The sequence below is a fragment of the Lepus europaeus genome, chromosome 21 (genome assembly GCF_033115175.1).
Source record: "Lepus europaeus isolate LE1 chromosome 21, mLepTim1.pri, whole genome shotgun sequence".
NCBI classification, from domain to species: domain Eukaryota; kingdom Metazoa; phylum Chordata; class Mammalia; order Lagomorpha; family Leporidae; genus Lepus; species Lepus europaeus.
In genome coordinates, this window is record NC_084847.1 from 26,022,607 (window position 1) to 26,050,157 (window position 27,551).

Sequence of the window (27,551 nt, forward strand, 5' to 3'; positions counted from 1 at the left end):
CCTCCAGGCCACTGTTCCCTCTCCACTTCCCCTCACCGCTGCACTGCTCAGAGATGGCCCTTGGGGCTGTGGTCCTCCTTGGGGGTGAGTGGGGATCTTCAGGGCTGGGGAGGAGCTCTCCAGGAGTGCACAACGTTATGCGGGAGGGGTGTGACCTGGACAGAGGTGAGGGCAGCGGGCTCAGGAGCTGCGCTCTGGTGGACGGACACCTGTCTTTCTCCATGGCCGCCCTCTCTCCTGTTCCTGGGGGCCCTGGTGGGGGTGGGGGTGCTGAGTTGGGGAGGACAGCCTAGAGGGAAGTTTACCGGAGCAGTGGGGAGGGGCAGGTAGGATGGCCCTTCGCAGAGCCTGATGTCCTCCAAAGTGTGGTTTCACGCAGGCTGCGGGGCCTCCAGGGACGAGTCCACAGTGCAAATCTCCCCAGGGACCTCATCTCTGTGTCTCTGAAAAAGCCAGATGTCACACAAAGCCCAGGTTTTCAGCTTCTCCTGAGTAACTGGAAGGTCCAGGAGCTCTGGGGCAGGGGCTGGGTCATGGTGGGGGCGGGCTGCAAGCTCTGTGAGCACCGCCCCCCAGCCCAGGACCCCTGGCGTCCCTGCCCCGTCAGCCAGCAGCCTGAGCACCTTGTCAGGTGGCTGGGGGTGATTTCCGGCTCAGGACCCAAGCTCCAGGAGGAGGGAGGAAGCTTCCCTGAATGGCTTCCCAAATACCTGACCTCACCCTGACACCCCCCCCTCCCGGCAGGCATGGGACCCCCTCAGAGCTTCCCCACTTGGAGCTAACTTCTCAGTCCAGAGATGCCTGGGAATTCTGAGGGATGGGGAGGAGAGATGGCTGCTGGGGAGCAGGGAGCCAGAAAAAGCCCTGGGAAGGTAGAGCCAGCCACAGCAGAGCTGTGAGGAGAGCAGGGTGGGATCCTGGCTGTGTCGCTGCCCGGCTGTCTGCATACCGAGCAGGCAGCGCGGGTCAAGCCTTGAAGGATGAGACAGAATCTCCCCTCTCAGAGGCTGACGCCAAGAGCCGGGCCTTGGGAAACACACAAGCATGGATCACTGATCCCAGAATTCCGAGCTGGAGCTCGGGGTCTCTGTACAATGAGAAGATGGGGGTGGGGAGGGGTGGACAGGGTTTGAGTTGTCTGTCCTGTGTCCTGGTTTGCCAGGGACTGTCCCTGCTGTAATGACTAATGGTGCCCATTTCATATCAGAAGGTCCCAGATTACACAATCAATTTCATAGTCACCCTGCCTTATGGAATGTTCCTGATCTAACCCTGCAGGAAGCAACTGGCCCACCGCCAGCCAGATCCTGGCTGTTCTTGCAAATGTGTCTTTGGAGGGGCCTGGGTTATTGCCCTTGGCACTGGGCTGGGTTATATTGGAAGGAGGGAGGGGATGGGGGCTTCTCTGACGCCCCTGACCCCTCCCATGGCCTTAGTCCTGGCTTCTTACCACGGATTCAACTTGGACGTGGGCCAGCCGGTGATCTTCCAGGAAGACGCAGCCGGCTTCGGGCAGAGCGTGATGCAGTTTGGCGGATCTCGGTAGGCCACGCCCCCACCCCTCCCCTCACGTATGCCCGCAGTGTCCTGCAGGCAGGGTGGCCTGAGGGACACTCTTTTGGGGGAGGGGCGGTTCTGGCGGAAGGACAGCTGCTTGAGAAGTTTTCCAGGCTCCTCCGGGGCCCCTGACACCACCAGTGTTTTAGGCTCAATCCCAGGCAAGGCCACAAAAAACCTGCAGGCCAGACACTGACCTGGGAGGGAGGCTTGGAGCCTGTCCTCCGGGTGGGGCAGTTTCTTTGCTTCTCCTGTGCTGTGTCCCTCCCAGCCCACACTCAGTAAATTCCAAATTTATCGCTATTCACTTGGTCTCTTCAAAAAACTCTTAGTGAAAAATCTCATTGTTGCATTTGTGTGTGTCTTTAGAAATGTGTGCTTTCTAAATCGGTCTTAGATTTCTTTTTTAAAAAAATTCTAGTGTATTTATTTATTTGAGAGAGGGAGAGAGGGAGAGAGATCTTCCATCTACTGTCCACTCCCCAGATGGCTGCAATGGCCAGGGCTGGACCAGGATGAAGCCAGGAGACAGGAGCTTCTTCCAGGTCTTCCCCTGTGGGTAGCAGGGGCCCAATCACTCAGGTCATCCTGTGTTGTTTTTTCCCAGGCCATTAGCAGGGAGCTGGATCAGAAGTAGAGCAGCTGGGACTAGAACTTGCACCCATATGGGATGCTGGTGTTGCAGGCAGTAGCTTTATCCACTTGGCCACCATGCTTAAGGTCTTAGAGTTTGTCCACCATTTATGCCAGCAGGTCCTGAACTTCTCCCTCACTGGCCACCTGTTTAAGGTTCACCTGCATCAGCTTAGACACTTGTGAAGCTTGCCCCGCAGGGTGGCAGCCTCCAGGACAGGTTCGGCTGTCTGGTCTACAGGAAACTGAACACCCATTTCGCTAGTCCTGGCTCGGCCAGTGCTGTCTAGCTAGGATCCACTTGTTTCGTCTAGTTTTCTCCTGCAGCTGGGTTGTTGGTAGTGATCAAATATTTCCCAAACTAAAAATATTTTCCTCATGGGGCGTTTTGCAAATAAACCATTGCATTTGTATTACAGCCTAGGCATGGATTCTGACACAGCCATTGGTCAACTGTTAATGCAATCATTTCCATGGCATTCACATTTGTCCGATAAATGACAGAATCAACCATCTGTTCTGAGAGCCCTCTGCACATGTCTGCACTGAACTTGAGATGCTCTCCTTCTTGGGTGGTTCACAACAATGGCATTTTAGACACACAGTGTCCTTACCCATGGCTGGGATGTGCCATTTTTGTTTTTAAATAGTTCTATGTTTGGTGAATGTTAGAAAAAAAAATCCAACTTAGAAGCCAGCATTGTGGTGCAGTGAGTTAAACCACTACCTGCGACACCAGCATCCCTTATCTGAGTGCCAGTTCGAGTCCTGGCCACCCCACTTCCGATCTGGCTCCCTGATGATGTACCTGGGAAGGCAGCAGATAATGGCCCAAGTGCTTGGGTCCATGCCAACCATCTGGGAGACCCCAAAGAGGCTCCTGGCTTCAGCAGGACCCAGCCCCAGTCATTGCGGCCATTTGGGGAGTGAACCAGCTGATGGAAGATCTCTCTGTCTTTGTCTCTCCCTCTATCTCTTGAACTCCACCTTTCAAATAAGTAAATAAATCTTAAAAACGAATCCAAACCATGTGTATAAATAAATGCACATATATTTATGTGGGTAGTCTAAAAAGTAATGGAAAACGCCTGCATGGTCCTCAGCCTTCTGACTTCTGAGCTGGCTGCCTTGGGACAAACGCCCAGAGCAGCTCCCACTCCACTTCCTCACCCTAAAGTGCCCCCCATTCCCCACCCACCCCGACCATGCGCCGCTTGCATCTGCAGACTCATGGTGGGAGCCCCCCTGGCGGTGGCGTCGGCCAACCACACAGGACGGCTGTATGAGTGTATGCCCGCCTCCGGCACCTGCACTCCCATTTACCCATTCAGTGAGTGACCGGGACTCCGCCTCCGTGCCCCACGCGGGCCCCGCCCTTCCCAGCTCTCCCCTCTCCCTTGGCTGAAGGCCTGTCTGTGGGTTCTCTCAGCGCCCCCCGAAGCCGTGAACATGTCCCTGGGCCTGTCCCTGGCGGCCTCCCCCAACCATTCCCAGCTGCTGGTGAGTGGCCCTGGGCGACATGAGGGATGGGACACAGGGGCTGGGGGAACAGGGCCATGGAGAGTGGACCCCAGTGCTCACAGTTCTGTCTCAGGCCTGTGGCCCAACCGTGCATAGAGCCTGCGGGGAGAACGTGTACGCCCAAGGTTTCTGTGTGCTGCTGGATGCCCACGCACAGCCCATCGGGACCGTGCCAGCTGCCCTGCCTGGTAGGTCCTTACAGCCTGCGGTTCCCCATGTCAACATTCGCTGGCCCTGAGGGGTGGGTGGAGCGTGCAGCCTGCCTCTCAGCCCTCTGTGCCTAGGCTCCCCTCCTGAGTGACTAAGGCAGCATTAGCAGCCCCCACAGGGGTGAGGGAAGCTTCTGGCCTGCAGGGAGGGCAGCTCAGGGCAGGAGCTGCCAGTGGGCAGGGGATGTGAGTTCTGCAGGTGGCAGAGGGTCCTCCAGTGCGGGCAGCAGGTGAGTTTCAGAGGGGTGGGGCCTCGGAGGTGAGATCTGCGGTGAGAAACACACATCTGGGAGGAAGGCAATTCTTCTGGATGCTTCCTTGCTGAGCTCCAGGGACCCCCAGACCCACTGCTCCCCTCTAAGGCATGCCAGCATGGGGCAGTGGGAAGTGTAAGGGAAGAGAAGGGGCCTGGGGACAGCACAGGGGCTTTCTCTGAGCGTCAGTCTGCAGAATGGTGATGCCCATGTTAAAGTTTTCTGTGGCCTGGTGAGCAAGGGGTTTCATTGGCTGGGCTCCAGTTTCCTCTTTGGGAAGAGGAGGGCTAATAACTGGAATGGTTATACAGAGGGTAGGGTTTCATGAATGTAAAGTGCCTGGCCTGAATGTATGTCACAGCTGTTGTCACCTGTCTTCCTGTTGAGGGCTGTGTTGGGACCAGGCAAAGAACAGTGTGTTAACCCAGAGAGGCCGTGGTGTCAGGCTTGGTGGCTTTTTTTTTTTTTAAGATTTATTTATTTATTTTTATTTGAAAGTCAGAGTTACACATAGAGAGGAGAGGCAGAGGAAGAGAGAGAGGTCTTCCACCTGCTGGTTCACTCTCCAATTGGCCACAAAGGCCGGAGCTGCACCGATCCGAAGCCAGGAGCCAGGAGCTTCTTCTGCGTCTCCCATGTAGGTGCAGGGGCCCAAGGATTTGGGCCATCCTCTACTGATATCCCAGGCCATAGCAGAGAGTTGGATCAGAAGTGGAACGGTGCCGGCACACCGGGTTCTAGTCCCGGTCGGGGCGCTGGATTCTGTCCCGGTTGCCCCTCTTCCAGGTCAGCTCTCTGCTGTGGCCCAGGAGTACAGTGGAGGATGGCCCAAGTGCTTGGACCCTGCACTCCATGGGAGACCAGGAGAAGCACCTGGTTCCTGCCTTCGGATCAGTGCAGTGTGCCGGCTGCAGCACACCGGCCGCGGCGGCCATTGGAGGGTGAACCAACGGTAAAGGAAGACCTTTCTCTCTGTCTCTCACTGTCCACTCTGCCTATAAAAAAAAAAAAAAAGAAGTGGAGCAGGCGGGTCTCGAACCTGCGCTCATATGGGATGCTGGTGCTTCAGGCCAGGGTATTAACCCGCTGCGCCACAGCACCGGCCCTAAGATCTCTCTTTTTTTAAATAATTATTGTATTTATTTGAAAGACAGTTAGAGAAGGCTGGAGCCGTGGCTCACTAGGCTAATCCTCCGCCTTGCGGTGCCGGCACACTGGGTTCTAGTCCCGGTCGGGGCACCAATCCTGTCCTGGTTGCCCCTCTTCCAGGCCAGCTCTCTGCTGTGGCCAGGGAGTGCAGTGGAGGATGGCCCAAGTGCTTGGGCCCTGCACCCCATGGGAGACCAGGAGAAGCACCTGGCTCCTGCCATCGGATCAGCACGGTGCGCTGGCTGCGGCGGCCATTGGAGGGTGAACCAACGGCAAAGGAAGACCTTTCTCTCCGTCTCTCTCTCTCTCTCACTGTCCACTCTGCCTGTCAAAAATTAAAAAAATAAATAAATAAATAAATAAATAAATAAAAATAAATAATAAAAAAAAGAAAGACAGTTACAGAGATATCAAGCCAGAGAGAGAGAGAGAGAGAGAGGCCCTCCATTCTGCTAGTTCACTCCCCAATGGCCAGAGCTGAGTTGAACCAGAGCCAAGAGCCAGGAGCTTCTTCTCCCACATGGGTGCAGGGGCCCAAGGACTTGGGCCATCTTCTACTGCTTTCCCAGGCCACAGCAGAGAGCTGGATCAGAAGAGGAGCAGCTGGGACTTGAACCAGTGCCCATATGGGATGCTGGCACCGCAGGCTGGGGCTTTAACTCACTGCACCATAGTGCAGCCCCAACACCCAGAGATCTTAAGTGACTTGCTTGCATTCCCCAGCTAGCAAGGGGCAGAGCTGGGATTATAGCCCAGGTGCCTTGGTGTGGGAGGCTCCCTGAGTAGGGGTTAATGGTTTAATAAATATTTGTTGACAGAATGAATGGGGAGCCCTGTCCTCACTTCCTCCTCCCCCTTCCCAGGCCTCATGGAGGAGAGGGGAAGGAGCTGGCTGGGGCGAGCTCCTCTGTGAGGGGCTGGAAGCTGGATGGGGAGGCCAAACATGGGCTGAGACTGTGGATCAGGGAGGGTTTCTGGGGCTCTCTGAGACGGCTGGGACCCGCAGGTGTGTCCCTGATTCCTGCCTCCCTGCCTCCCTGTAGAGTGTCCAGATCAAGAGATGGACATTGTCTTCCTGATTGACGGCTCTGGCAGCATTAGCTCAAATGACTTCAGCAAGATGAAGGACTTTGTCAGAGCTGTGATGGACCAGTTCAAGGACACCAACACCCAGGTGAAGACTGGGCACCGAGCCCTGGGGGACGGGGGCGGGGGGCATATCTGGGAGGAGGCCGCTGCTGGGGGTGGGGGTCCATGGAGCTGTGTCCTGATGAGGTTGGGTAGGGACCAGGGTCAAGGTAGGGCCCAGTGCAGGGCCGACCCCAGCCCTGGCCTGGGAGGTTCCCCCGTAGACGCAGTGTGAATCCATGCTATTCAAAATGCTGGAAGGATCTCAGCTAATTTTGCTGTGAAATTTGTCCTAAGGCAACTCAGCCACACAGGTGAAGGTTTGTTGTTTTCCACGTAACTTGTGATTTCTTTGTCTTCTTATTTTATTTCCCAGAAACTAGTGTGTATGTATTTATGAGGGAACTTCAATGTAATCATGTAAAATGTAATTGAAAGTTCAATTATTTTTGGTGCATAAAATTTGAAATTTGTGCACAGAAGAGGTCTTCAGTGGCCAGCACTCTGGCGTAGGGGGTAGAGCCACCGCCTGCAGTGCTGGCATCCCCTACGGGTGCTGGTTCGAGTCCTAGCTGCTCCACTTCCGATCCAGCTCTCTGCTATGGGCCCAAGGACTTGGACTATCCTCTACTGTTTTCCCAGGCCATAGCAGAGAGCTGGATTGGAAGTGCAGGAGCTGGGACCCAAACTGGTGCCTGTATGGGATGCCGGCACTGCAGGCGATGGCTTTACCTGCTATGGCACAGCGCGGCCACTACACGAGTGTTTTGAAGTTCCCTCATAAATTCATGTATGTGAGAAATTCTTGAAGGTTATTCTTTGTAAATGATGAGAGGAGCATGATTTTGTTTTGGTTTTCACTTTTCTTTCTGTATTTTTGGGCCAGTCCATTTTTTAAGGATCTATTTGATTTATTTGAAAGGCAGAGTGAGAGAGAGAGAGAGAGAGAGAGAGAGAGAGAAATCTTCCATCTGCTAGTTCACTCCTCAAACGGCTGCAACAATCGGGGCTGGGCCAGGCTGAAGCCAGGAGCCTAGAACTCCATCCAGGTCCCTGGTGTGGGTGCAGGGACCCAAGCTCTTGAGCCATCATCTGCTGCTTTTCCAGGCACATTAGTAGGGACTGGATCAGAAGTGGGGAGCAGCTGGGACTGGAACCGGCACTGTGGTATGAGATGCCTGACCACAGGTCCTACCCCCTGACTGGTCCATTTTCCCATGTGGGTTTCAGCACATTATTTGTAGGGACTGAGAACATAGGGGAAATGATTTGTAAGTCCTCAGTGATCCCGGAATAACCAGTGTGCTAAAGGTAGTGACCGCCGTCAGAGCCCTGAGCCCCAACGCCTCCCCCCCAGCCCTCAGAAGTTCTCACTGATGCAGTACTCCAACCTGCAGTGCTCACTGACGCGGTACTCCAACCCGTAGTTCTCACTGATGCAGTACTCCAACCTGCAGTTCTCACTGACGCAGTACTCCAACCTGCAGTTCTCACTGATGCAGTACTCCAACCTGCAGTTCTCTGACGCAGTACTCCAACCTGTAGTTCTCACTGATGCAGTACTCCAACCTGTAGTTCTCACTGATGCCGTACTCCAACCTGCAGTTCTCTGATGCCGTACTCCAACCTGCAGTTCTCTGATGCCGTACTCCAACCTGCAGTTCTCTGATGCAGTACTCCAACCTGCAGTTCTCTGATGCAGTACTCCAACCTGCAGTGCTCGCTGACGCAGTACTCCAACCTGTAGTTCTCACTGATGCCGTACTCCAACCTGCAGTTCTCTGATGCCGTACTCCAACCTGCAGTTCTCGCTGATGCCGTACTCCAACCTGCAGTTCTCACTGATGCAGTACTCCAACCTGCAGTGCTCGCTGACGCAGTACTCCAACCCGTAGTTCTCACTGATGCAGTACTCCAACCTGCAGTTCTGATGCAGTACTCCAACCTGCAGTTCTCGCTGATGCAGTACTGCAACCTGCAGTTCTCTGATGCAGTACTCCAACCTGCAGTGCTCGCTGACGCAGTACTCCAACCTGTAGTTCTCACTGATGCCGTACTCCAACCTGCAGTTCTCGCTGATGCAGTACTCCAACCTGTAGTTCTCACTGATGCCGTACTCCAACCTGCAGTTCTGATGCAGTACTCCAACCTGCAGTGCTTGCTGATGCAGTACTTCAACCCGTAGTTTTCACTGATGCAATACTCCAACCTGTAGTTCTCGCTGACGCAGTACTCCAACCTGTAGTTCTCACTGACACAGTACTCCAACCTGCAGTTCTCACTGACGCAGTACTCCAACCCATAGTTCTTGCTGATGCAGTACTCCAACCTGCAGTTCTCGCTGACGCAGTACTCCAACCTGTAGTTCTCACTGATGCCGTACTCCAACCTGCAGTTCTGATGCAGTACTCCAACCTGCAGTTCTCGCTGATGCAGTACTCCAACCTGTAGTTCTCACTGATGCAGTACTCCAACCCATAGTTCTTGCTGATGCAGTACTCCAACCTGTAGTTCTCACTGATGCCGTACTCCAACCTGCAGTTCTCACTGACGCAGTACTCCAACCCATAGTTCTTGCTGATGCAGTACTCCAACCTGCAGTTCTCTGATGCAGTACTCCAACCTGCAGTTCTCGCTGATGCAATACTCCAATTTGCTGGTGACACACTTCACCTTCAGCAGCTTCCGGAACAGCTCCAATCCTCAGGGCCTAGTGGAGCCCATCGTGCAGCTGACAGGCCTCACGTTCACGGCCACGGGGATCCTGAAAGTGGTGTAAGTGTACCCTTCTCCCCCCATCCTGTGCTCTCTGTGGCTGTCTCGCAGGGGTCCCCGCAGCCCTTTCCAGAGGCTGGTGGGGGGGCTCTGGATGTGGGGGCTGCAGAAGGGAGTGGGCCGATGGCAGGCAGGGCCTTCCCCCCAGGGTGTTCCCCTGGCCCCTTTGCACTGGGTCCCCCTGATGTGGGACTGGAGTTCCCACAGTCAGGCCCTTAGGAGCCCAGTGGGGCAGCGGGAGGGGTGGGCTTTAGCCCAGACACGTCGCAGTTCCCCTCCTGGCTCCTGCAGGCCACGTGACTCACCCTGGGAATGCTGGCTCTCAGGATCAAAGTGGGGATCAACTCACACTTGCTGTTAGGATTCAGTGAGCACTGGGTGTGAGCTGCTTGGCCAAGGTGCACAGATGGTGCAGGCACCTGGCTGAGGTTCTCCTGAGAGAACGATGACACAGAGCCTCTCTCCTCCTGGGCACAGACTCGGGAATCAGTGCAAGGCTCTTTTTGGGGCCTCTGTCCCACTCCCCTCCCTCCAGCCCCCTTGCTCATCATGCACACCCTGGGTACTCACTGTGAGCCTGTCTAGTACAGAGCTCACCACCACACAGACCCTGCTTTGTGTGTGTGTGTGTGTGACCACAGAAGAAGATGTGGTTCTCATGGGAAGGAGCCGGGTGGAAGTCCTGGGATCCTTGGCTGTGGCCATAACATCCCAGGCAGAAGATGCCCCCGCCAAATGTACCCTCTTCCCTCTGAAGACACTGCCCTGTAGGACTGGGCAACCAAGAGGGAGGCAGCCTCTGTCTCACACAGGGGGCATCCCTCTCCAGAGCCCCCCCTTCAAGATTCTCCCTGTGCTGGGGTCAGGGAGGCAGGGGTGACAGTGTGGTCCCAACCCAGGCCCTGCTTACCATCTCCCAGAATGTACTGCACCTCCCAGAATGCACTGTGTCTCCCGCAGCCTTCCCACTCCCCAGGGCCAAGCCCCTCTCAGCCACGGTGCTACTTGCTTCTCCCTCCCTCCCTCCCCACCTCCCACTGTTCTTTCTTCTTACAGAAGATTCATTTCAAAAAAGACAAAATGGCAATAACATTAAGGGCTTTAGTTTAAAGGCAGTGTCACCTGCAGTCCCTCTAGTTAGGCCAGTCACAGTATTTTAGCACCAAGACTGGACAGGTGCACCTGACCCAGTGACCCCCCTCCCCGCCCCGCTCAGCTCAGGGCCACGTCCAGCCTTGTCTTTGTGCAGACCTGTTTCACGAGTTCACCAGCAGGCTGCGGACTGTTTCCTCCTGCTTTGTCTTCAAATCAGCCCTGTAACAGGGAATTTCAGAAAGCAAAGGAACGTGTATTGTGAAAGAACTATGGGTGGATATTCAGTTTTTCTTTTTTTAGAATGAAAAGATACATTTATTTTGAAATCCATGCATAGCTTTGTTTGTGGTTTTTTATTTCATAAATACAAAGTGCAACTTTTGTATTGTTGTGGCTCCCCCCCCCCAACCTCCCTCCCTCCTGGGATATTAAGTTTTATTTTAAATATTTATGTGAAAGACAGAGTTACAGAGAGAGGTAGAGACAGAGAGGTCGGTCTTCCATCCGCTGGTTCACTCCCCCAATTGGCTGCAATGATCGGAGCTGCGCCAATCAGAATCCAGGAGCCAGGAGCTTCTTCCGGGTCTCCCACATGGGTGCAGGGGCCCAAGGACTTGGGCCATCTACTGCTTTCCCAGGCCATAGCAGAGAGCTGGATCGAAAGTGGAGCAGCCAGGACTTGAACCGGCGCCCATATGGGATTCCAGTGCTAAAGGCCAGATCTTTAACCCACTGCGCCACAATGCCGGCCCCGGATATTAAGTTTTTTGGCACCCAAATAAACCTCTCTGTTTATCCCATCTTTCCATGAACTTTTTGAAGCACCCTGGGGAAGAACCTCTTCTGTTTGTCCACAGTTTGCTGTTTTCCTTTCACGTGGCTGTGCACTCTTCAGCCGAGGGGCTGCAGCAAGGTCTGCTAATGTGGACATTTAGGTTGTGTCCAGGATAATACTTGGCGTGTGGGTGTTTTCCTCCCGTCCGTCTTGCAAGGAGAGGATCGAGGCTCGAGACGGTTGGCACCTGCCCAAAGCGTGTCTGACCCCCAGCTTCTCCCCTGAACCTGCTCTTCCCAAGAACGTAGCTCAGCAGTGGGCAGAAGTTCAAGGACCAAGGCGCTGAGTGCCTTGATCGTGACTGTTACCTGCACGGCATTCAGCAAGGGCTGAGCCGTTTTCTCAACGCTCCTGGGTGGAGTCTGAGGGTCCGGGCCTCCCCGGCCTCTCCCGTGTGTGGCACAGAGGAAATCTTTGCAGAAGCAATGGGTGGTGTCACTTGCTCGTCTTCCCCGACAGCACAGAGCTGTTTCAAACCAAGAACGGGGCCCGCGAAAGTGCCAAGAAGATCCTCATCGTCATCACGGATGGGCAGAAGTACAAAGACCCCCTGCACTACAGCACTGTCATCCCGCAGGCCGAGCAGGCGGGCATCATCCGCTACGCCATCGGGGTACGGCTCCTCTGCCGAGGCCCCTCCCCGCACTGTTCCCGCCCCTCCGCCAGGCCCCTCCTCCTCAGCGGGCCTCTCTGCTCAGGTGGGGGACGCGTTCCAGAAACCCACAGCCAGGCAGGAGCTGGACACCATCGCCTCCGAGCCGCCGGACGCCCACGTGTTCCAGGTGGACAATTTCTCAGCGCTCAGCAGCATCCAAAAGCAGCTATACGATAGGATCTTTGCCGTCGAGGGTAAATTGGGGGGCACGTTGGGGACTTGGCCCTGCCCCGACTGTCCCCTGCAGCCTTGATGATCTTGTTCCACTCACCCAAATTTGCTCCCCACAACCCAGGCCCAGACCAGGTCCTCCTCCCTCTGCTCTGAGCCCTCAGGGTCTCAGGGCTCTCACCGACCCCGAGCGACCCTGTTCCCCTCCCCAGGAACCCTGTCGTCGGCAAGCACCTCCTTCCAGCATGAGATGTCCCAAGAGGGCTTCAGCTCACTTCTCACCACGGTGAGCGGAATGGGCACTTGGGTGCCAAGGCTAAGCCAGCCCTGGGCAGGGAGCTGGGCCCAGAAATACACAAAAAGAGAATTTGTCTTCAAGTTCAGTGTGGGAAGGAGACATGCAGGAGGTGTGTGAGGGCCCAGAACTCGGGGAAGGAGACTGTACCAGCATAAGGCAGGCTGAGTGAGGGGCAAATCCAGGGACGGGCTGCTTCAGGGAGGGAGAGAGGCCAGTGCACAGGTTCCCTAAGGGGACTGTGCTGGAGAGAGTAGGACCAGCAGGGCTGGGACCAGCCAGGGGCAGCCTGGAAGGAGAAGGACCAGACCCAGGGAGGGACCTGACTGACCGCAGGTGTGTGTGGATCCGTGGGAGGCTGCAGAATGAAACCGGGCTGGGTCCTTGGGGTTCAGGGTGCACTTGTGCCTGCGTTTGTGTGCACAATCAGTTATACCACCTGGATTGTGAACAGTGCCCAGCCAAATCCCCCCCTCTCCCCGAGAGCACACACCCCTCACAGGAGGGCTTTGAGGTGGATCCTTCCAGAGAGAAGAGCCGAGTCCCTGGCAGAGGGCAGGGGCCAGGGGCCAGGCGCCCAGGCCACAGACTTGGTGTGCTGCAGAGCGGAGGGCCCACCATGGGGTTTTGGGAGGGTCCTAGGCGCCAGCTTGAGGGGCTTGGCTGTGCTTTCCCAGCAGGTGCACCGGGTCACACAGTGGGCAGTGGAGAGCGGGCGGAGGGGGGGGGGCGGCAGGAGGGCAGGGCTGAGCCAGTGGTGGCAGAGGGGATGGACTTGGAGACAAGAGTCATGTGCGGCCTGGGGAAGACAGAGAAGAAACCCCAGGTGAGCAGTGGGTTGGGGCGGGTGCTGCTTTGGCTCAGGCTGGCTTCCGCCCAGGCCCGCTCAGCATCGGAATCCTCCCTCCCAGGAAGGACCGGTGCTGGGGGCTGTGGGCAGCTTTGATTGGTCCGGGGGTGCTTTTCTGTACCCCCCGGGCGGGAGCCCCACCTTCATCAACATGTCTCAGCAGAACGTGGACATGAGGGACTCCTACCTGGGTGAGGAAGAAGCGGGGGTGGGGACAGGTGGGAGCTGAGCCCTGGGGTGGGGCGGGGCCAGGCCAGGGAGGGGAGAGGAGAGGAGGGGAGAAGAGGGGAGGGAAGAGAGGGGAGGGGAGGGCAGCCCCGTGCTGAGCCCTGCTTCCTCAGGCTACTCCAGCCAGCTGGTGCTTTGGAAGGGGGTGCAGAGCCTGGTCCTGGGGGCGCCTCGCTATGAGCACACGGGGAAGGTCGTCCTCTTCACCCAGACGTCCACGCACTGGGAGCCGAGAGCCGAAGTCACAGGGACCCAGGTGGGTGTAGATGCAGCCAGAGTGGACCAGGGGTGGAGAGGGAGAAGGCGAGGGGCGGAGGGTGCCTTGGCAGGGGGTGGGGGATGCCTGTGGCAGGGGCAGGTGGATGACCACAGCCTTTGCCCTCCAGATCGGCTCCTACTTCGGGAGCTCCCTCTGCTCCGTGGACGTGGACGGAGACGGCAGCACCGACCTGGTCCTCATCGGGGCCCCCCACTACTACGAGCAGACGCGAGGGGGCCGGGTGTCCGTGTGCCCCTTGCCCCGGGGGGTGAGTGGCTGATGGACCCGGGGCTGGGTGGGGCTGGGTGTGGGGCGGAGGGGTTGTCTGGGTGCAGTCTTAATGTTGGTTTTCTTCAGCAGTGGGCTCCGTGGCGATGTGAGCGTGTTCTCCGCGGGGAGCAGGGCCACCCCTGGGGCCGCTTTGGGGCGGCTCTGACCGTGCTAGGGGACGTGAACGGGGACCAGCTGGCAGATGTGGCCATCGGGGCCCCAGGGGAGCAGGAGAACCGGGGCGCTGTCTACCTGTTTCATGGAGCCCCGGGGCTGGACATGAGCCCCACCCACAGCCAGGTGAGGCCCGGGGCCTCAGCCTCTCCTTCCCTCTCCTTTCTATTTCTTGGGCTCAGTGAACGCAGCCTCCTGTCACTGACCTTGGCAGCTGCCATCCCTCCTCCTTCCTGTGTTTTATTCCTTGAACTTCAGCAGGCCTGGGTAAGTGCTGGTCTCTCCTTTGCTTCCAAACAGCCTTGGCTACATTGTGGCAGCTTAATGGGCAAGAGAGAGGCATGGAACTAAGAACCCAGGTCACAGCCAGGGCCTGGCCAGCCCTCCTGGGCTGTGTGGCCTCAGGCAGGGGGCTGACTTGGCCTCTTTTTATGACCGATGAGGTTCTTACACAGACAGTTTGGGGAGGGCACCAAGCTCTGTGCTCTTGGATAATTTTTTTTAAAGATTTATTTTTATTTATTTGAAAGGCAGAGTTATACAGAGAGAGGAGAGGCAGAGAGAGAGAGAGAGAGAGAGAGAGAGAGAGAGACAGGTCTTCCATCTGCTGGTTCATCCTCAATCGGTTGCAACGGCCGGAGCTGCGCTGATCCGAAGCCAGGAGCTTCTTCCGGGTCTCCCACGTGGGTGCAGGGGCCCAAGGACTTGGGTCATCTTCCACTGCTTTCCCAGGTCATAGCAGAGAGTTGGATCAGAAGTGGAGCAGCCGGGTCTCGAACTGGTGCCCATATGGGATGCTGGCACTGCAGGCCAGGGCATTAACCTGCTGCGCCACAGCGTTGGCCCTGCTCACGGAGTTATTTATTAGTAACCCCAGCAGGTGGTAAATAAATGAGCCTTCACCCCTGTACTGTTCTGTTTTTTATTCCATCGTTCATCTGCTCCCTCTGCAGATCCGCTCCCACTCGGGTCTCCGTTCTGCAGCCTGTCCCATCATCTCCCCTTGATTTTTCCCTTCTTTTCCTCCCTGGCCAGCGCATCGCAGGCACCCAGCTCTCCCCCAGGCTCCAGTACTTCGGGCAGACGCTCAGCGGGGGTCAGGACCTCACCCAGGATGGCCTGGTGGACCTGGCTGTAGGGGCCCAAGGACAGGTGCTGCTGCTCAGGTGAGAAGGCCTTCCTCTCCCCCTGTTCCTTTGCCCACTGTGTGTCCCACCCACCGGTGCTGCCCTCCCTGCCCTGGTTCTCATCCCATCCTTAGCTCCCCGCTTTTGCCCCTTAAGGAGTCGGCCAGTGCTGAAGGTGGGCGTGGCCATGAGATTCAGCCCGGAGGAGGTGGCCAAGGCTGTGTTCCAGCACTGCAGAGAGGCACCCGGTGCCCTGGAAGCCGGGGAGGCCACTGTCTGCCTCACTGTCCACAAAACCTCTGCCGACCAGTTAGGTGAGTGTCCTCTCTGGGGAGGACCTGGCCTCCCACCCCGTTAGAGACCCCCCAGTGCGACGCCTGGGCTGGAACAGGCCCAGACCCACATCTCACCTCTGCACCTGCTCAGCGACCCTCATCAGAAACCAGGGCCCCTGCTCTCCAGTGTCACACCCGGGTCTACAGGTCCTGCCTCCAGGACCCCTCTGGAGTCCGCCAGCTTCTGTCTCCCAGGCCCTGCCTGCCTCAGGCCACTGCTTCCCCTTGCTTCCTGCACAAGGTCAGGACCCTGAGCAGTCCTGAGCACTGCACCTGCGCCCCCCCTCCCCATTCTCCATTGTTCTAAAATGCAGGTCTGGGCTTCTGCCTCAGCTGCCTGCCATCCCTCACAGCTCTTCCATGCAGTTGTAAAGACCACAGCCCTCCCTGCACTGCCCTCTGTGGCTTGGCCTCTCCTTATCCCAACCCCTTGGTATCATTCACCATCTGTAAACGCCCAGCTTCTTCCCCCCTTGTGGGCTTAGGCACTGATCCCACAGTCCTGGCTGCTCTCCACCCTTCTCTCTCTCTTTTTTTAAAGATTTATTTTATTTATTTGAAAGTCAGAGTTACACACAGAGAGAAGGAAAGGCAGAGAGAGAGAGAGAGGTCTTCCATCTACTGGTTCACTCCCTAGATGGCCACAACAGCCGGAGCTGCGCTGATCCAAAGCCAGGAGCCAGGAGCTTCCTCCAGATCTTCCCATGCGGGTTCAGGGGCCCAAAGACTTGGGCCATCTTCTACTGCTTTCCCAGGCCACAGCAGAGAGCTGGATTGGAAGTGGAACAGCAGGGACTAGAACTGGCGTCCATATGGGATGCTGGCACTGCAAGCAGCAGCTTTACCTGTTATGCCACAGCGCTGGCCCCATCCACCCTACTCTTTTTAAAAAAAAAAATATTTGAGGTGGGGGAAGAGAGGGAGGAAGGGAGGGAGGGAGGGAGGAAGGGAGAGAGAGAGACAGAGAGAGAGAGAGAAAAATAGAATGACCATTTCCATCTGCTGGTTCACTCTGTGTTAGTCTGCTTTTCAACGCTTCAACTAAAATACCATGCAGCAGCTCCTTGGGAAGGAGCAGGTTGACATTAGCTTCTAGTTTGGAGGTCAGAGGTCATGATCAGTTGTCCCCAAAGACAGGTCTTTGTCCCCAGCGTCTGGTGGACGTTGGCCATGGCCTAGTAGATGTCCAGGGACCACTACACGATGAGCTGAGAAGCAATAGAGCTGCTGGGCCAAACTCTGCCTAAACAAACAGCCCTGTTGCCATAACTACCTGCTGAGGGTGGCTCCCAATGACCTAAACTCCCCAAGTGCCCATAGCAACCCAGCCCAGGGTGAAGCGGAGAGCCAGGAACTCAATCCAGGTCTCCTGTGTGGGTGGCAGGAACCCAATTCTTGAGCTGCCTCCCAGGGTCTACATGAGCAAGAAGCGGGAATCGGAGTCTAGAGTTGGGGATCAGACCCAGGTAGTCTGCTGTGGGACAAGGGTGCCCTCACCGCTAAGCCAGTTTATCCAGATCCTGCTCATCCTCCTGCCTAAGCTCCAGGTCCCAGCTTGGACCTGGCCTATCTTGGACAGCACCCCCTGCCCAGGGCTGCCTTCGCATATTCTTTGCATCCACAGCCCTTCCCAGCCTGGCACTGATGGATGACTCCTGTGCCTGGCTCCTTTAAGAGGATGTGAGCTTTGCAAGGGCAGGGTTTCTGTCTTGTCTGTCTGTCTGTGTTATCCACAGTACCCCCCCCCCCAACCCAGCACCATGACCCATGACATTAAAAAGTGCTCAGCCAGTATTTAGTGCATGAACAAATCAGAGAACATTCTAGATTCTTGCTCCCTTTCTGTTTCCCACGGCTCTTCCCCTTCAGGTGATGTCCAGAGCTCCGTCAGCTATGATCTGGCACTGGACCCAGGCCGCCTGGTCTCTCGGGCCATTTTTCAAGAGACCCAGAACCGGACTTTAACTCGAAGGAAGACCCTGGGGCTGGGGCATCACTGTGAAACCATGAGGCTGCTTTTGCCAGTGAGGATTTGGGGATCTGGGGAGGAGGGGAAGAGGGAGCACAGGCTGGACTCCAGTACCCCCTGCTCTGCTGAGCAAACTGGGGCTGCAGAGAGGAAACTGAGGCCTGGGAGGTGAGCTCCACGGCTTGGGTGGCTTGGGTGAGCCCCCCATGGACGGAGAAGTCCTGGCGAAGGAGGGGGTGGGCGAGGGGCAGGCCAGCGGCTCCTGAAAAGCCCAGTCTCCCCCAGGACTGCGTGGAGGACGTGGTGAACCCCATCATCCTGCGCCTCAACTTCTCCCTGGAGGGACAGCCGATCCCCTCGTCCCAGAATCTGCGCCCTGTGCTGGCCGCGGGCTCGCAGGACCACTTCACTGCCTCCGTGAGTCTTGCCGGCAGCTCCCAGGGAGGTGCTCGCTGGCCCCCGTGTCTCCGTGCGCTTCAGAACCCGCAGCAGCCCCCCATTGCCTCCCGACCACATCAAGTCCAGAATGCCTCCCCCAGGCTCCCGAAGCCCTGCCCCCACTGGGACCCTACTCAGATCCTGACGGGCTCCCTACTTTGCCCTGACATCCATTCTTCCAGTTCCCACTCTGCTGATCCTGCTGGCTTTTCTCATCCCTATTGTGTGCCTTTGTTGGCATTGTATCTCGCTTGGGAACACCTCCTTCTCCCTACCCCTAGGATGGTCTCAAGTCCCCCAAAGCCATAACTCATCCCCCTGTGTTTTGAGAGCCACACTCAGCAGCTTCCACTTCTCCGCCCCATTTTAAGTCTTGGTGCTCCTGGGCCACCGACCACACTCCTGGAGTCCTAGCCATCTGTCTCTGCATGTGTGGCCTCTGGAGACTCTAGGTGCCCTGTGCACAGGAACCTGTAGCTTCCAGCTTTCCTAACCATGACACCCCAGAGTATGTCCACTGTCGCACTCAGTAACACTTGCCGAATGACTGCTACAGTGAGTTGGGTTTGACTCACTCAGCTGACCCTCCTTGGAGACAAGCATCTTGTCTCCCCTGTCTGTCTCAACCCCAAGCTCCTCCTCCCCTCCTCGCCAGCGTCCAGCAGAGGCCCAGGGACAGTCATTGCTGTGTTTCTCCTGTGAGGGCTGCGGGAAGGTGAGGACCGAGGTGGGAACAGAAGGTACTGTTTTGCTGCAGCTCCCCTTTGAGAAGAACTGCGGACAAGATCGCCTGTGTGAGGGGGACCTGAGCGTCAGCTTCAGCTTCTCGGGGTGAGCTCCCCCGTTCCTGTCAGACACCCAGGCTTCTGTATTTCCCATCACCACGGGGTTGATGCATACCCATTCTTCCCTCGCTTGTCTCTCACAGCAGTGACTGTGACTGACAGGTGAGCAGCCCATGGCTCAAGAGCTCCCGTAATCCTACTCCTGCCTTTGGTCCAATGCCAGCCCCTTTCTAGTGGAAATTCCAAGACTTTCCTCTCTCTTCAGCTTGAATACCCTGCTGGTGGGGCTCTCCCTGGAGCTCACAGTGACAGTGACCGTGCGCAATGAGGGCGAGGACTCCTATGGGACCACCATCACCCTCTACTACCCAGCAGGGCTATCCTACAGGCGGGTGTCGGGCCAGGTAAACAGCGCCCAAGGGCTAAGGTGGCTGGGGCCCCTCCCCTGCCTGTAACCCCAGGGTTACAAAGCGTTTCTAAAATCCTTCTATGATGCTACAAGGGGTCCTTGAAGTTCTAGGAAATGTGTACTATGTAAAACCCATGCATGGATTTAAAAAATGTTGCACCAAAATAAGCTTATCTTTTAACTGCATTTTCCATGAACTTTTGAAGTCCCTTTTCATATAAACACACACATGCACACGTACTACACACATGGGGTGGGGGAGAGAGACAGAGACAGAGAGAGGCAAAGCACATGTAGTTTCCTGAATAATATCAAGCAAGTGGGCAGTGCCTGAGTTTGCGTTCTGGCCTCACTTCTCATTCCAGCTTCCTGATAAAGCATTCCCTGGAAGGCAGAAGGTGATGGCTTAAGTGTTTGGGTCCCTGGCACCCATGTGGGGACCCTTGGTTGAGTTCCCATCTTCTGGCTGTTGTGGGCATTGGAGGAGTGAACCAGTGGGTGGAAGATCTCTCTCTCTCTCTTCCTCTCTCTCTCTCTCTCTCTCTGCCTTTCAAATACATAATTAAAAAGAACAGTAACTTCATTTTTAAAAACAGCAAGCAGGCATCTGTGCCGTTAGCATCCAGATCTAGACATTAACCCCTGTGGCAGCCCAGAAGCTCCCTCCCTGTGTGTCTCTGCCCATGGTAATCCTACCCTCTCCCACAAAGTAACCTCTGTTCTTTCTTTGTGATCCTCATTCCCTTTGTATTTCTTTAAAACTCTGCCACCCCCACGTGTGTCCTAAAGAACTCCATCCAGGCTGGCCAGTATGTGAGCTGGGCCTGAAGGGAAACATTTTTTTTTTTAATTTTTTTTTTACTTATTTGACAGGTAGAGTCAGACAGTGAGAGAGAGAGAGAGAGAAATGTCTTCCTTCCGTTGGTTCACCACCCAAATGGCTGCCACTGCCGGTGCTGCACCGATCCGAAGCCAGGAGCCAGGTGCTTCTTCCTGGTCTCCCACACGGGTGCAAGCACCCAAGCACCTGGGCCATCCTCCACTGCCCTCCCGGGCCACAGCAGAGAGCTGGACTGGAAGAGGGGCAGCCGGGACAGAATCCGGCGCCCATATGGGATGCCGGCGCCACAGGCGGAGGATTAACCAAGTGAGACATGGCGCCAGCCCCAGGGAAACATGTTGTATGCACCCTTGGCCCAGCCTCATTCCCTCTACGTTATGCTTCTGAGGGTCACCGATGTTGTTGCAAGGGGCTGGTGAACATCTTCCTTGTTGCACAGAATCTCTTTGTATGATTACACCGCTGTGGTCTGTGCATTCTACAGCTGATGGCTGTCTGACTCACGTCCTGATTTGTCCCATGACATTCATGAGTATGTATCCTGGTGCACCCATGCATAATATTTTGGAAGGTGTCCCCTGTGCATGGAAGTGCCTGGTCACTTGGGATGTGTTATGTTCAAGTTTAATAAGTACAGTTTTCTCCCTATTTATTTACACTTCCACTAGCAGCATGGGAGAGCTCCTGTAGATTTTAATTTACCCTAACTCTTGGCATTGTCAGACTTTAATTTTTGTAAATCTGGTAGGTGGATAATAGTATCTCCTTGAGTTTTTCAAAATATACTTATGTTTTAATTCCATTTTCTGTGAACTTTTATTTTTATTTATTTGAAAGGCAGAGAAGGGGGGGAGAGAAAGAGATCCCCAAATGCCCACAGCAACTGGAGGCCAAAGCCAGTCTGGAGCCCAGGAGCCCAGAACTCAATCCAAGTGTTGCACGTGGGTGACAGGAACTTGGCCACCTGTTGCCTCCTAGGGTGCACATTAGCAGGAAGCTGGAATCTGAAACAGAGCTGGGACTTTAACCCAGGGACCCTGATACAGTATGTGGGTGTTTCAAGTGGCCTTTTTTTTTTTTTTTTAAAAAAAAAAAAAGGTTGATTTCATTTATTTGAAAGGCAGAGTTACAGAGAGAGAGGGAAAGACAGAGATCTTCCATTCACTGCTTCACTCCCCAAATGGCCACAACTGTTGGGACTGATCCAGACTGAAGTGAGGAGCCAGGAGCTTCTTACAGGTCTCCCATGTGAGTGCAAGGACCCAAGCACTTGGGCCACCTTCCGCTGCTTTCCCAGGTGCATTAGCAGGGAGCTGGATCAGAATTGGAGCAGCCGGGACTTGACCGGTGCCCACATGGGATGCTGGCATTGCAGGTGATGGCTTAACCTGCTCCACCATAACACCAGCCCCTCAACTAGCATCTTTGCCACTGCCCCAAACATCCATAATTCCTTGTGGTTTTAAGTTGTATTTTTCTAATAACATTGAGCAACTTTTCCTATTTTTCTTGGTCATTCAGATATTTCCTTTGGGGAAGTGTATGTCCATATCTTTTCCATATCTTTTTTTCCATTTTTCAATTGGAAGGCCTATATTTTTCTGAGTTCTTTACATATTCCAGTTACTAGTCCTGTACCAGTCCTGCTGCTTGTCTTTTCCATCTCTTTATAATAAGCAGAATTTTTAAAAAAGATTTATTTATTTACTTGAAAGTCAGAGTTACCCAGAAAGAGAAGGAGAGGCAGAAAGAGAGAGAGAGAGGTCTTCCATCTGCTGGTTTACTTCCAAGAAGGCTGCAATGGCTGGAGCTACACTGATCTGAAGCCAGGAGCCAGGAGCTTCTTCTGGGTCTCTCACATGGGTGCAGGGGCCCAAGCACTTGGGCCATCTTCTACTGCTTTCCCAGGCCATAGCAGAGAGCTGGATTGGAAGTGGAGCAGCCGGTGCCCATATGGGATGCTGGCACTACAGGCAGCAGCTTTACCCACAATACCACAGCGCTGGCCCCAATAAACAGAATGTTTTAACTTGATTGTGTTGTGGGCATCTGGGGAGTGAACCAGCAGATAGAAGAGTTCTCTTTCTCCGATACCTTGCCACCCCATCTCTCTGCCTGCCTTTCAAATAAATAAAAACAAATATATGAAGAAGCACTTCCTTAGCCCAAGGCAACTAAAAGTGCTCTGTGTTATCTTCTAATAGTTTTATTGTTTGCTTTTTCACCTTTAATCCTGTTGGCATTTATTTTAATATATGGTGTGAGGTAGGGCTCTAACTTCTTTTTCTTTAGCTCCCTGTCCCCCTATACACAGTAGGGGTCCGAGTCCCCAGCGCTATTTATGGAGATGTCTGTCTGTTCCCCACTGCTCCGCAGGCCGCCACTGCTGCGTGTCAGGCCCACACATGCATGTGGGGGACATTCTCTGCTTCACTCTCCTCCCCCAGACACAACCCCAGCAGCGGCCCCTGCGCCTAGCATGTGAGGCCGTGCCTACCGAGAGCGAGGGCCTGAGGAGTACCAGCTGCAGCGTCGACCACCCCATCTTCCAAGGGGGTGCTCAGGTCTGTGCCTCCCCCAGAGCCTCATCTCTGCTCTCCCTCCCCACCCCCTTCCCCATGACCTCCTCTCCCTTCCTACCATCTCCTGCAGGGCACTTTCGTAGTCACGTTCGATGTCTCCTCCAAGGCCACCCTGGGTGACAGGTTGCTCATGAGGGCCAATGCCAGCAGGTGAGCCAGGCATCCTCTGGTCTGCGGCCCCAGATGGAGATGCTCCTGAATTCCTTCCCCATTGGGCTCCCCTGTCTTTCTCCAGTGAGAATAATAAGCCTGCGAGCAACAAGACCTCCTTTGAGCTGGAGCTGCCAGTGAAATACGCTGTCTACATGATGATCACAAGGTGCTCATCCCAGCCCTGCCCTTGACCTCTCACCTCCCTGTAAGCCTGGCCTCTCCCATGGCCCAGGCTGTACTTTTTTGAAAGTTTTTTTTTATTTATTTACTTGAGAAACAGTTACAGACAGAGAGAGGGAGTGTCAGAAAGGTCTTCCATCTGCTGGTTCACTCCCCAAATGACCACAATGGCCAGAGCTGGTCCAATCCAAAGCCAGGAGCCAGGAGCTCCTTCTGAGTCTCCCACATGGGTGCAGGGGCCCAAGCGCTTGGGCCATCTTCTGCTGCTTTCCCAGGCCTTTAGCGGAGAGCTGGATTGGAAGTGGAGCAGCCGGGTCTCGAACTGGTGACCATATGGGATGCTGGTGCCGCAGGGGGGCTGCTTAACCTTCTATGCCACAGCGCCAGCCCCAGTCTGCACTGTGATGATGGATATCTAAGCTCTGCCCTCAGAGTTCCACTGTGAGAGTGCTGGGGGCAGGGGCAGCCATATATTCATTTCATAATATTAAGGCACAGCTTGCTTGAACTCTGCGGGATTGGCCTGCTCGTGGGCCACACACAGCGCATCCCCACTGTGCTCCTCTTCCTCCTCAATGCTAGCTTCCTTTCCCCTGAGGCCAGCCCTGTCCTACGTGTTCCACGCCAAGGTCCTGCAGCAAAGCCCCTGCACTGAGCACTCTGAGTCAGGCAGTTTGTCACACAAGGAAGTGGTCTGTCTCCACTCAGAGGAGAGAAAAGGTCAAGTTTCAGCAGAACCCAGAGTGGGGCCCGAGGTGTGATCCGCTGCTGGGAAGGCAGGGGCAGGGCTGCTGCCCTGGGCTCTGCAGGTGGGTCAGGGAGCTGGGGGCCCAGGAGGGACCCTCCCCCCCCCCCCACCTTCCATCTGCCAGTTCACTGTAAATGCCTGCCCCAGTTGGTGCTGGGCCAGGCTAGAGAGGGGAAAAGACAGAGACCTTTCACCTGCTGTTTCCCTCCCCAAATGACTGCAACAGCGAGGCCTGAGGCCAGGCAAAAGCTAGGAGCCAGGGACTACACCCTGATCTCTGAGATGGTGGCAGGGACACAGTACTTGGGCCATCATTTGCTGCCTTTCCATGTGCAGTAGCTTGAAATTGGAGCAGAAGCAGAGCAGCCAGGACTTGAACCCGTGCTCTGCTATGGGACACTGGCACAAGCCGCGGCTTCACTGAGATATAACGCTGGCCCCACATGTGCGCGTCTTCATCACAAGGCGAAATCCCCCATCAGCATCTCTTTTAAAGAGGGAGAAATGCAGGCAGGGCTCCAGCAAGGTTCAGTAGCTTGCCTCGGGTTACTCAGGCAGTGGGGCCTCAGACGTGGAGCCAGGTGGTCCTGCCCCAGTGCCCGTGTGTTCTGAGTCGCCAGGCAGGCTGGGAGAAGACTGCCTGGCCTGCAGGGCTTCTGGGTGCTGGGGGCTGTGCAGAGGGAAGGCTCCTCTGCTGGTCCCCTTGATTCTGCTGAGACTTGAGAGGTTCAGCTCCGAGAGGGCAGGGGTTGTGGCTTAACTGCTGACTCCAGCGCCAGCACAGAAGCACACAAAACACTGATGGAGGCCATGGATGGAGGAGTGGACCGACAGGGTGATGGATGAGGGGATGAGTGGATGGATGTGTGGGTGAGTGGATGGATGGGTGGGTGAGTTGATGGATGGGTGGGTGAGTGGATGGATGGGTGGGTGAGTGGATGGATGGGTGTATGGGTGGGTGGAAAACTAGGAGAAGGAGGGATGATGAATGGACTGACAGAGTGATGGATGAGTGGATGGGTGGATGGATGGATGGGTTGGGGAGGACCAACAGAGAGGGAGGGATGATGAGTGGACTGACAGAGTAATGGCTGAGTAGGTTGGATGGATGAAGGGAGGGAGGGAGGGGGGAAGGGAGAGAAGAGGGAAATCCTCCTGCAGCCTGGTGACCATGTGCCCTCCTGCCTCATGGTTACTTAGCCACCAGCTCTTTCCTGCACTCCCGCCATGGAGGCTCCCACTACCACGTCTCCCAGGTGGCCCAGCTATTGTCCCTGCAGGCCCCTTGCAGCCTCCCCAAGCTCAGCCCCAGGCTCACATGCACCTGCTCCAGATGCAATGTGAACCCCTTTTCCCACCGGGAGATGTTGTGATGCTGAGTAGGGTGAAGGTTCAGGTGGGACTTTAGGTGAAAATTTCCAGAGTGGGAGTAAGGACACTCTAGGCAGAACAAGAGCTTGGGCGACTTCAAAGAGGACCCAGGGCTGGCAGGGGACCAGTGCGTAATCCAGTGACAGAGGCAAAAGGCATGGAGGTGGTGGAGACCCCGTTCTGCCCCCAGGTCCTCTGCTGGGCCCCTCCGAGTCCCTGTGCCTGACCCGGGCACAGCCAGGCACAGCCTCGGGCAGGCCATCACCAGCTGGCCTCTCTGTCCAGGCACGAAGGCTCCACCAGGTTCTTCAACTTTTCCACTTCCACTGAGAAGAGCAGCAAAGAGGCCGAGCACCGTTATCGGGTGAGCGCCCGGAGAGCCCCCACGTCCACGCATCCACGGGGCGGACCGAGCAGGAAGTTGGTGGGGGAAGATGGAGAGGAGCTGAGGGCCCTCTAGCAAAGAGGTGGGCTTGGGCCGCTCCAGGGACCACCGTCACATCCTGTCTCGGTTTCCCGCAGGTGAACAACCTGAGTGTGCGGGATCTGGCCATCAGCATAGACTTCTGGGCCCCCGTGCACCTGAACGGAGCGGCTGTGTGGGACGTGGTGGTGGAGGCCCCTGCCCAGGTGCCCACCTGGCCTCGCTGGCTAGGACCCCGTCCCAGAGCCCGCACACCCTGGCAGGGGCACCGTCCACACTTGGGTGGCTGAGGATTCGCGTCTCTCTCCAGAGCCTGCCCTGTGTGCGGGAGAAGGAACCTCCGAGGACCTCTGACCTGAGCCGGGTCTCAGGGAGTCCCGTGCTGGTGAGAAAGCCCCTGAGCCCCCAGTCAGTGCGGGGGCACTGGGCTGAGGGGCAGGACCGTGTCCGGGGCTTGCTCCACACTGCCCCGCCCACACAGCCTGGGTTCTCTGCCTGGGCCCCTTCCTAAGTGAAGCCCCGGCAGCCTCACGCTCCTCTGGACTGTCCCTAGGACTGCAGCGTTGCGCACTGCCTGAGGTTCCGCTGCCACATCCCCTCCTTCGGCATCCAGGAGGAGCTCCACTTCACCCTGAAGGGCAACCTCAGCTTCGCCTGGGTCAGCCAGGTGCGGAGGCCCCAGAGGCAGCGCCCCTCCCCCACTCGTGGGCGGCACCTGCTGTGGCTGGGCCATGCTCCAGCCAGGACAGTTCTGGAACTCTGAGCGCCCCCAGAGCCAACTGGCAGGCTCTTTCCCCCCTGCAGATGCCGCAAAAGAAGGTGTCGGTGGTGAGCGAGGCCGAGATCACCTTCAACAGGACCGTGTACTCCCAGCTTCCTGGCCAGAATCGCTTTATGAGAGCCCAGGTAGGGGCTGCGTGGGAGGCCGCGGCCAGGCCCCCAGGGCTCCTGGTGCTGCCTCGCTAATGCTGGGTGGGGGTCGCCAGCGTGCAGGGAGGAGGAGGGGTGAAGGTCTCTGGGCAGGACGGTTGTCCCTGAGCTCAGGGGTCTCTGCCTGCAGCCCTTGGAGCAGGGGCAGGGGGGAGAGGAGGCGGGAGCTGGGAGGGAGTGGGGGGCAGAAGGCCTGATGCCCTGCAGGTGGAGACGGTGCTGGAGGAGTATGAGGAGCATGACCCTGTCCCCCTGGTGGCGGGCAGCTGCGTGGGCGGCCTGCTGCTGCTGGCTCTCATCTCAGCCCCGCTGTACAAGGTGAGCGCGTGGCCCTCCCTCCACACCACCTGCACCCACCAGTCTTCCCCAGACAGGCGGCAGAGCCAGCGCTCAGAGCACCGGTGCCGCAGGCCTGGCCTCATTGTTGGCTCTGTTCCTGACTCCTGTTTAAGGTCGGAGGAGTCGCTTGACCTCCCCGTGTCAGTGTGTCCCTTCTAAACACTCGCAGCACCCACAGTACAGAGCGGCTGGAGTGAGACAGCCATGGGCCTGGCACCTGCTTTCCCCCAGACACAGCGTCGCAGCCGCGGGGCACATTCGTGATCTGGCCAGAATCTCAATCCCACACAGCCCCCTTCCTTCTCCCCACTCAGCTCCTTCCTGCCCCCACCTTCGCCCCTGCCCTCTCACCCAGATTCTGTGGTTTCTTTCCCCTCCAAGCTTGGCTTCTTCAAGCGCCGGTACAAGGAGATGCTGGGTGAGAAGCCGGGAGACGCGGCCACCTTCCCCGGCGAGGACACCAGCAGCGGGGCTTCAGATTTGCCTTTGTCCCAGTGATCCCCTCTCCTGCCCATCTCCTCCCGGGGCTGGTCCTGCCTCCCGCTGTAAAGCTGTCTCCATGGGAGCAACCTCTGTATGGGTCGACTGGTCTGAGCATCCCTGGGTGCTGAGCCCGTCCCAACAGTGGAAAGGTTCTTCTATGTCTGCACCTCTGCCAGGCTGCTCCAGTGACAGACTGCTGACGCAGGAGTAAGGATGTGCACGTGTGGAAGAATGGCCACGTGGAATCAGGATGTCGGTGATGCATTTGCCTTGAATGTAAAACGCCCTAATGCAGGCACTGGGGTGCTACCGTAGGTAGAGTTGAGGGAACCCACTTATGTGTGCAGAAAAAGTTCTCTCACTTTTCTCTTGTGCCTGG

The 27,551-nt window shown here is 56.2% G+C and overlaps 1 protein-coding gene across 5 annotated transcripts; it reads left to right on the top strand.

Annotated features, from left to right (window-relative positions):
* ITGAD (integrin subunit alpha D) lies at nt 1–27,551 on the top strand. 5 transcript variants are annotated; one of them, XM_062180946.1, is made up of 30 exons: nt 1–84; nt 1,437–1,542; nt 3,417–3,520; nt 3,620–3,690; nt 3,785–3,899; nt 6,367–6,497; nt 9,081–9,226; nt 11,616–11,769; nt 11,855–12,005; nt 12,195–12,268; nt 13,189–13,318; nt 13,469–13,611; nt 13,742–13,882; nt 13,972–14,184; nt 15,094–15,224; nt 15,342–15,499; nt 17,390–17,544; nt 17,775–17,906; nt 18,685–18,758; nt 18,978–19,116; nt 22,410–22,526; nt 22,615–22,694; nt 22,780–22,863; nt 25,282–25,360; nt 25,519–25,626; nt 25,731–25,805; nt 25,974–26,087; nt 26,225–26,326; nt 26,558–26,668; nt 27,071–27,551. In XM_062180946.1, exons 1-30 carry the CDS (start codon nt 54–56, stop codon nt 27,185–27,187), a joined length of 3,486 nt encoding a protein of 1,161 aa, XP_062036930.1. In that variant the 5' UTR covers nt 1–53; the 3' UTR covers nt 27,188–27,551. The 5 variants fall into 5 exon arrangements, with proteins under 5 accessions (XP_062036930.1, XP_062036931.1, XP_062036933.1 ...); XM_062180947.1 differs by having other exon boundaries at nt 13,975–14,184; XM_062180949.1 differs by lacking the exon at nt 25,974–26,087.

Coding starts and splice junctions, on each gene's coding strand:
- ITGAD (XM_062180946.1), top strand. CDS start 54: ATGGCCCTTGGGGCTGTGGTCCTCCTTGGGG. Junction 11,770..11,854: donor TCATCCGCTACGCCATCGGG/GTACGGCTCCTC, acceptor CTCTCTGCTCAG/GTGGGGGACGCGTTCCAGAA. Junction 18,759..18,977: donor GTCAGCTTCAGCTTCTCGGG/GTGAGCTCCCCC, acceptor CTCTCTCTTCAG/CTTGAATACCCTGCTGGTGG.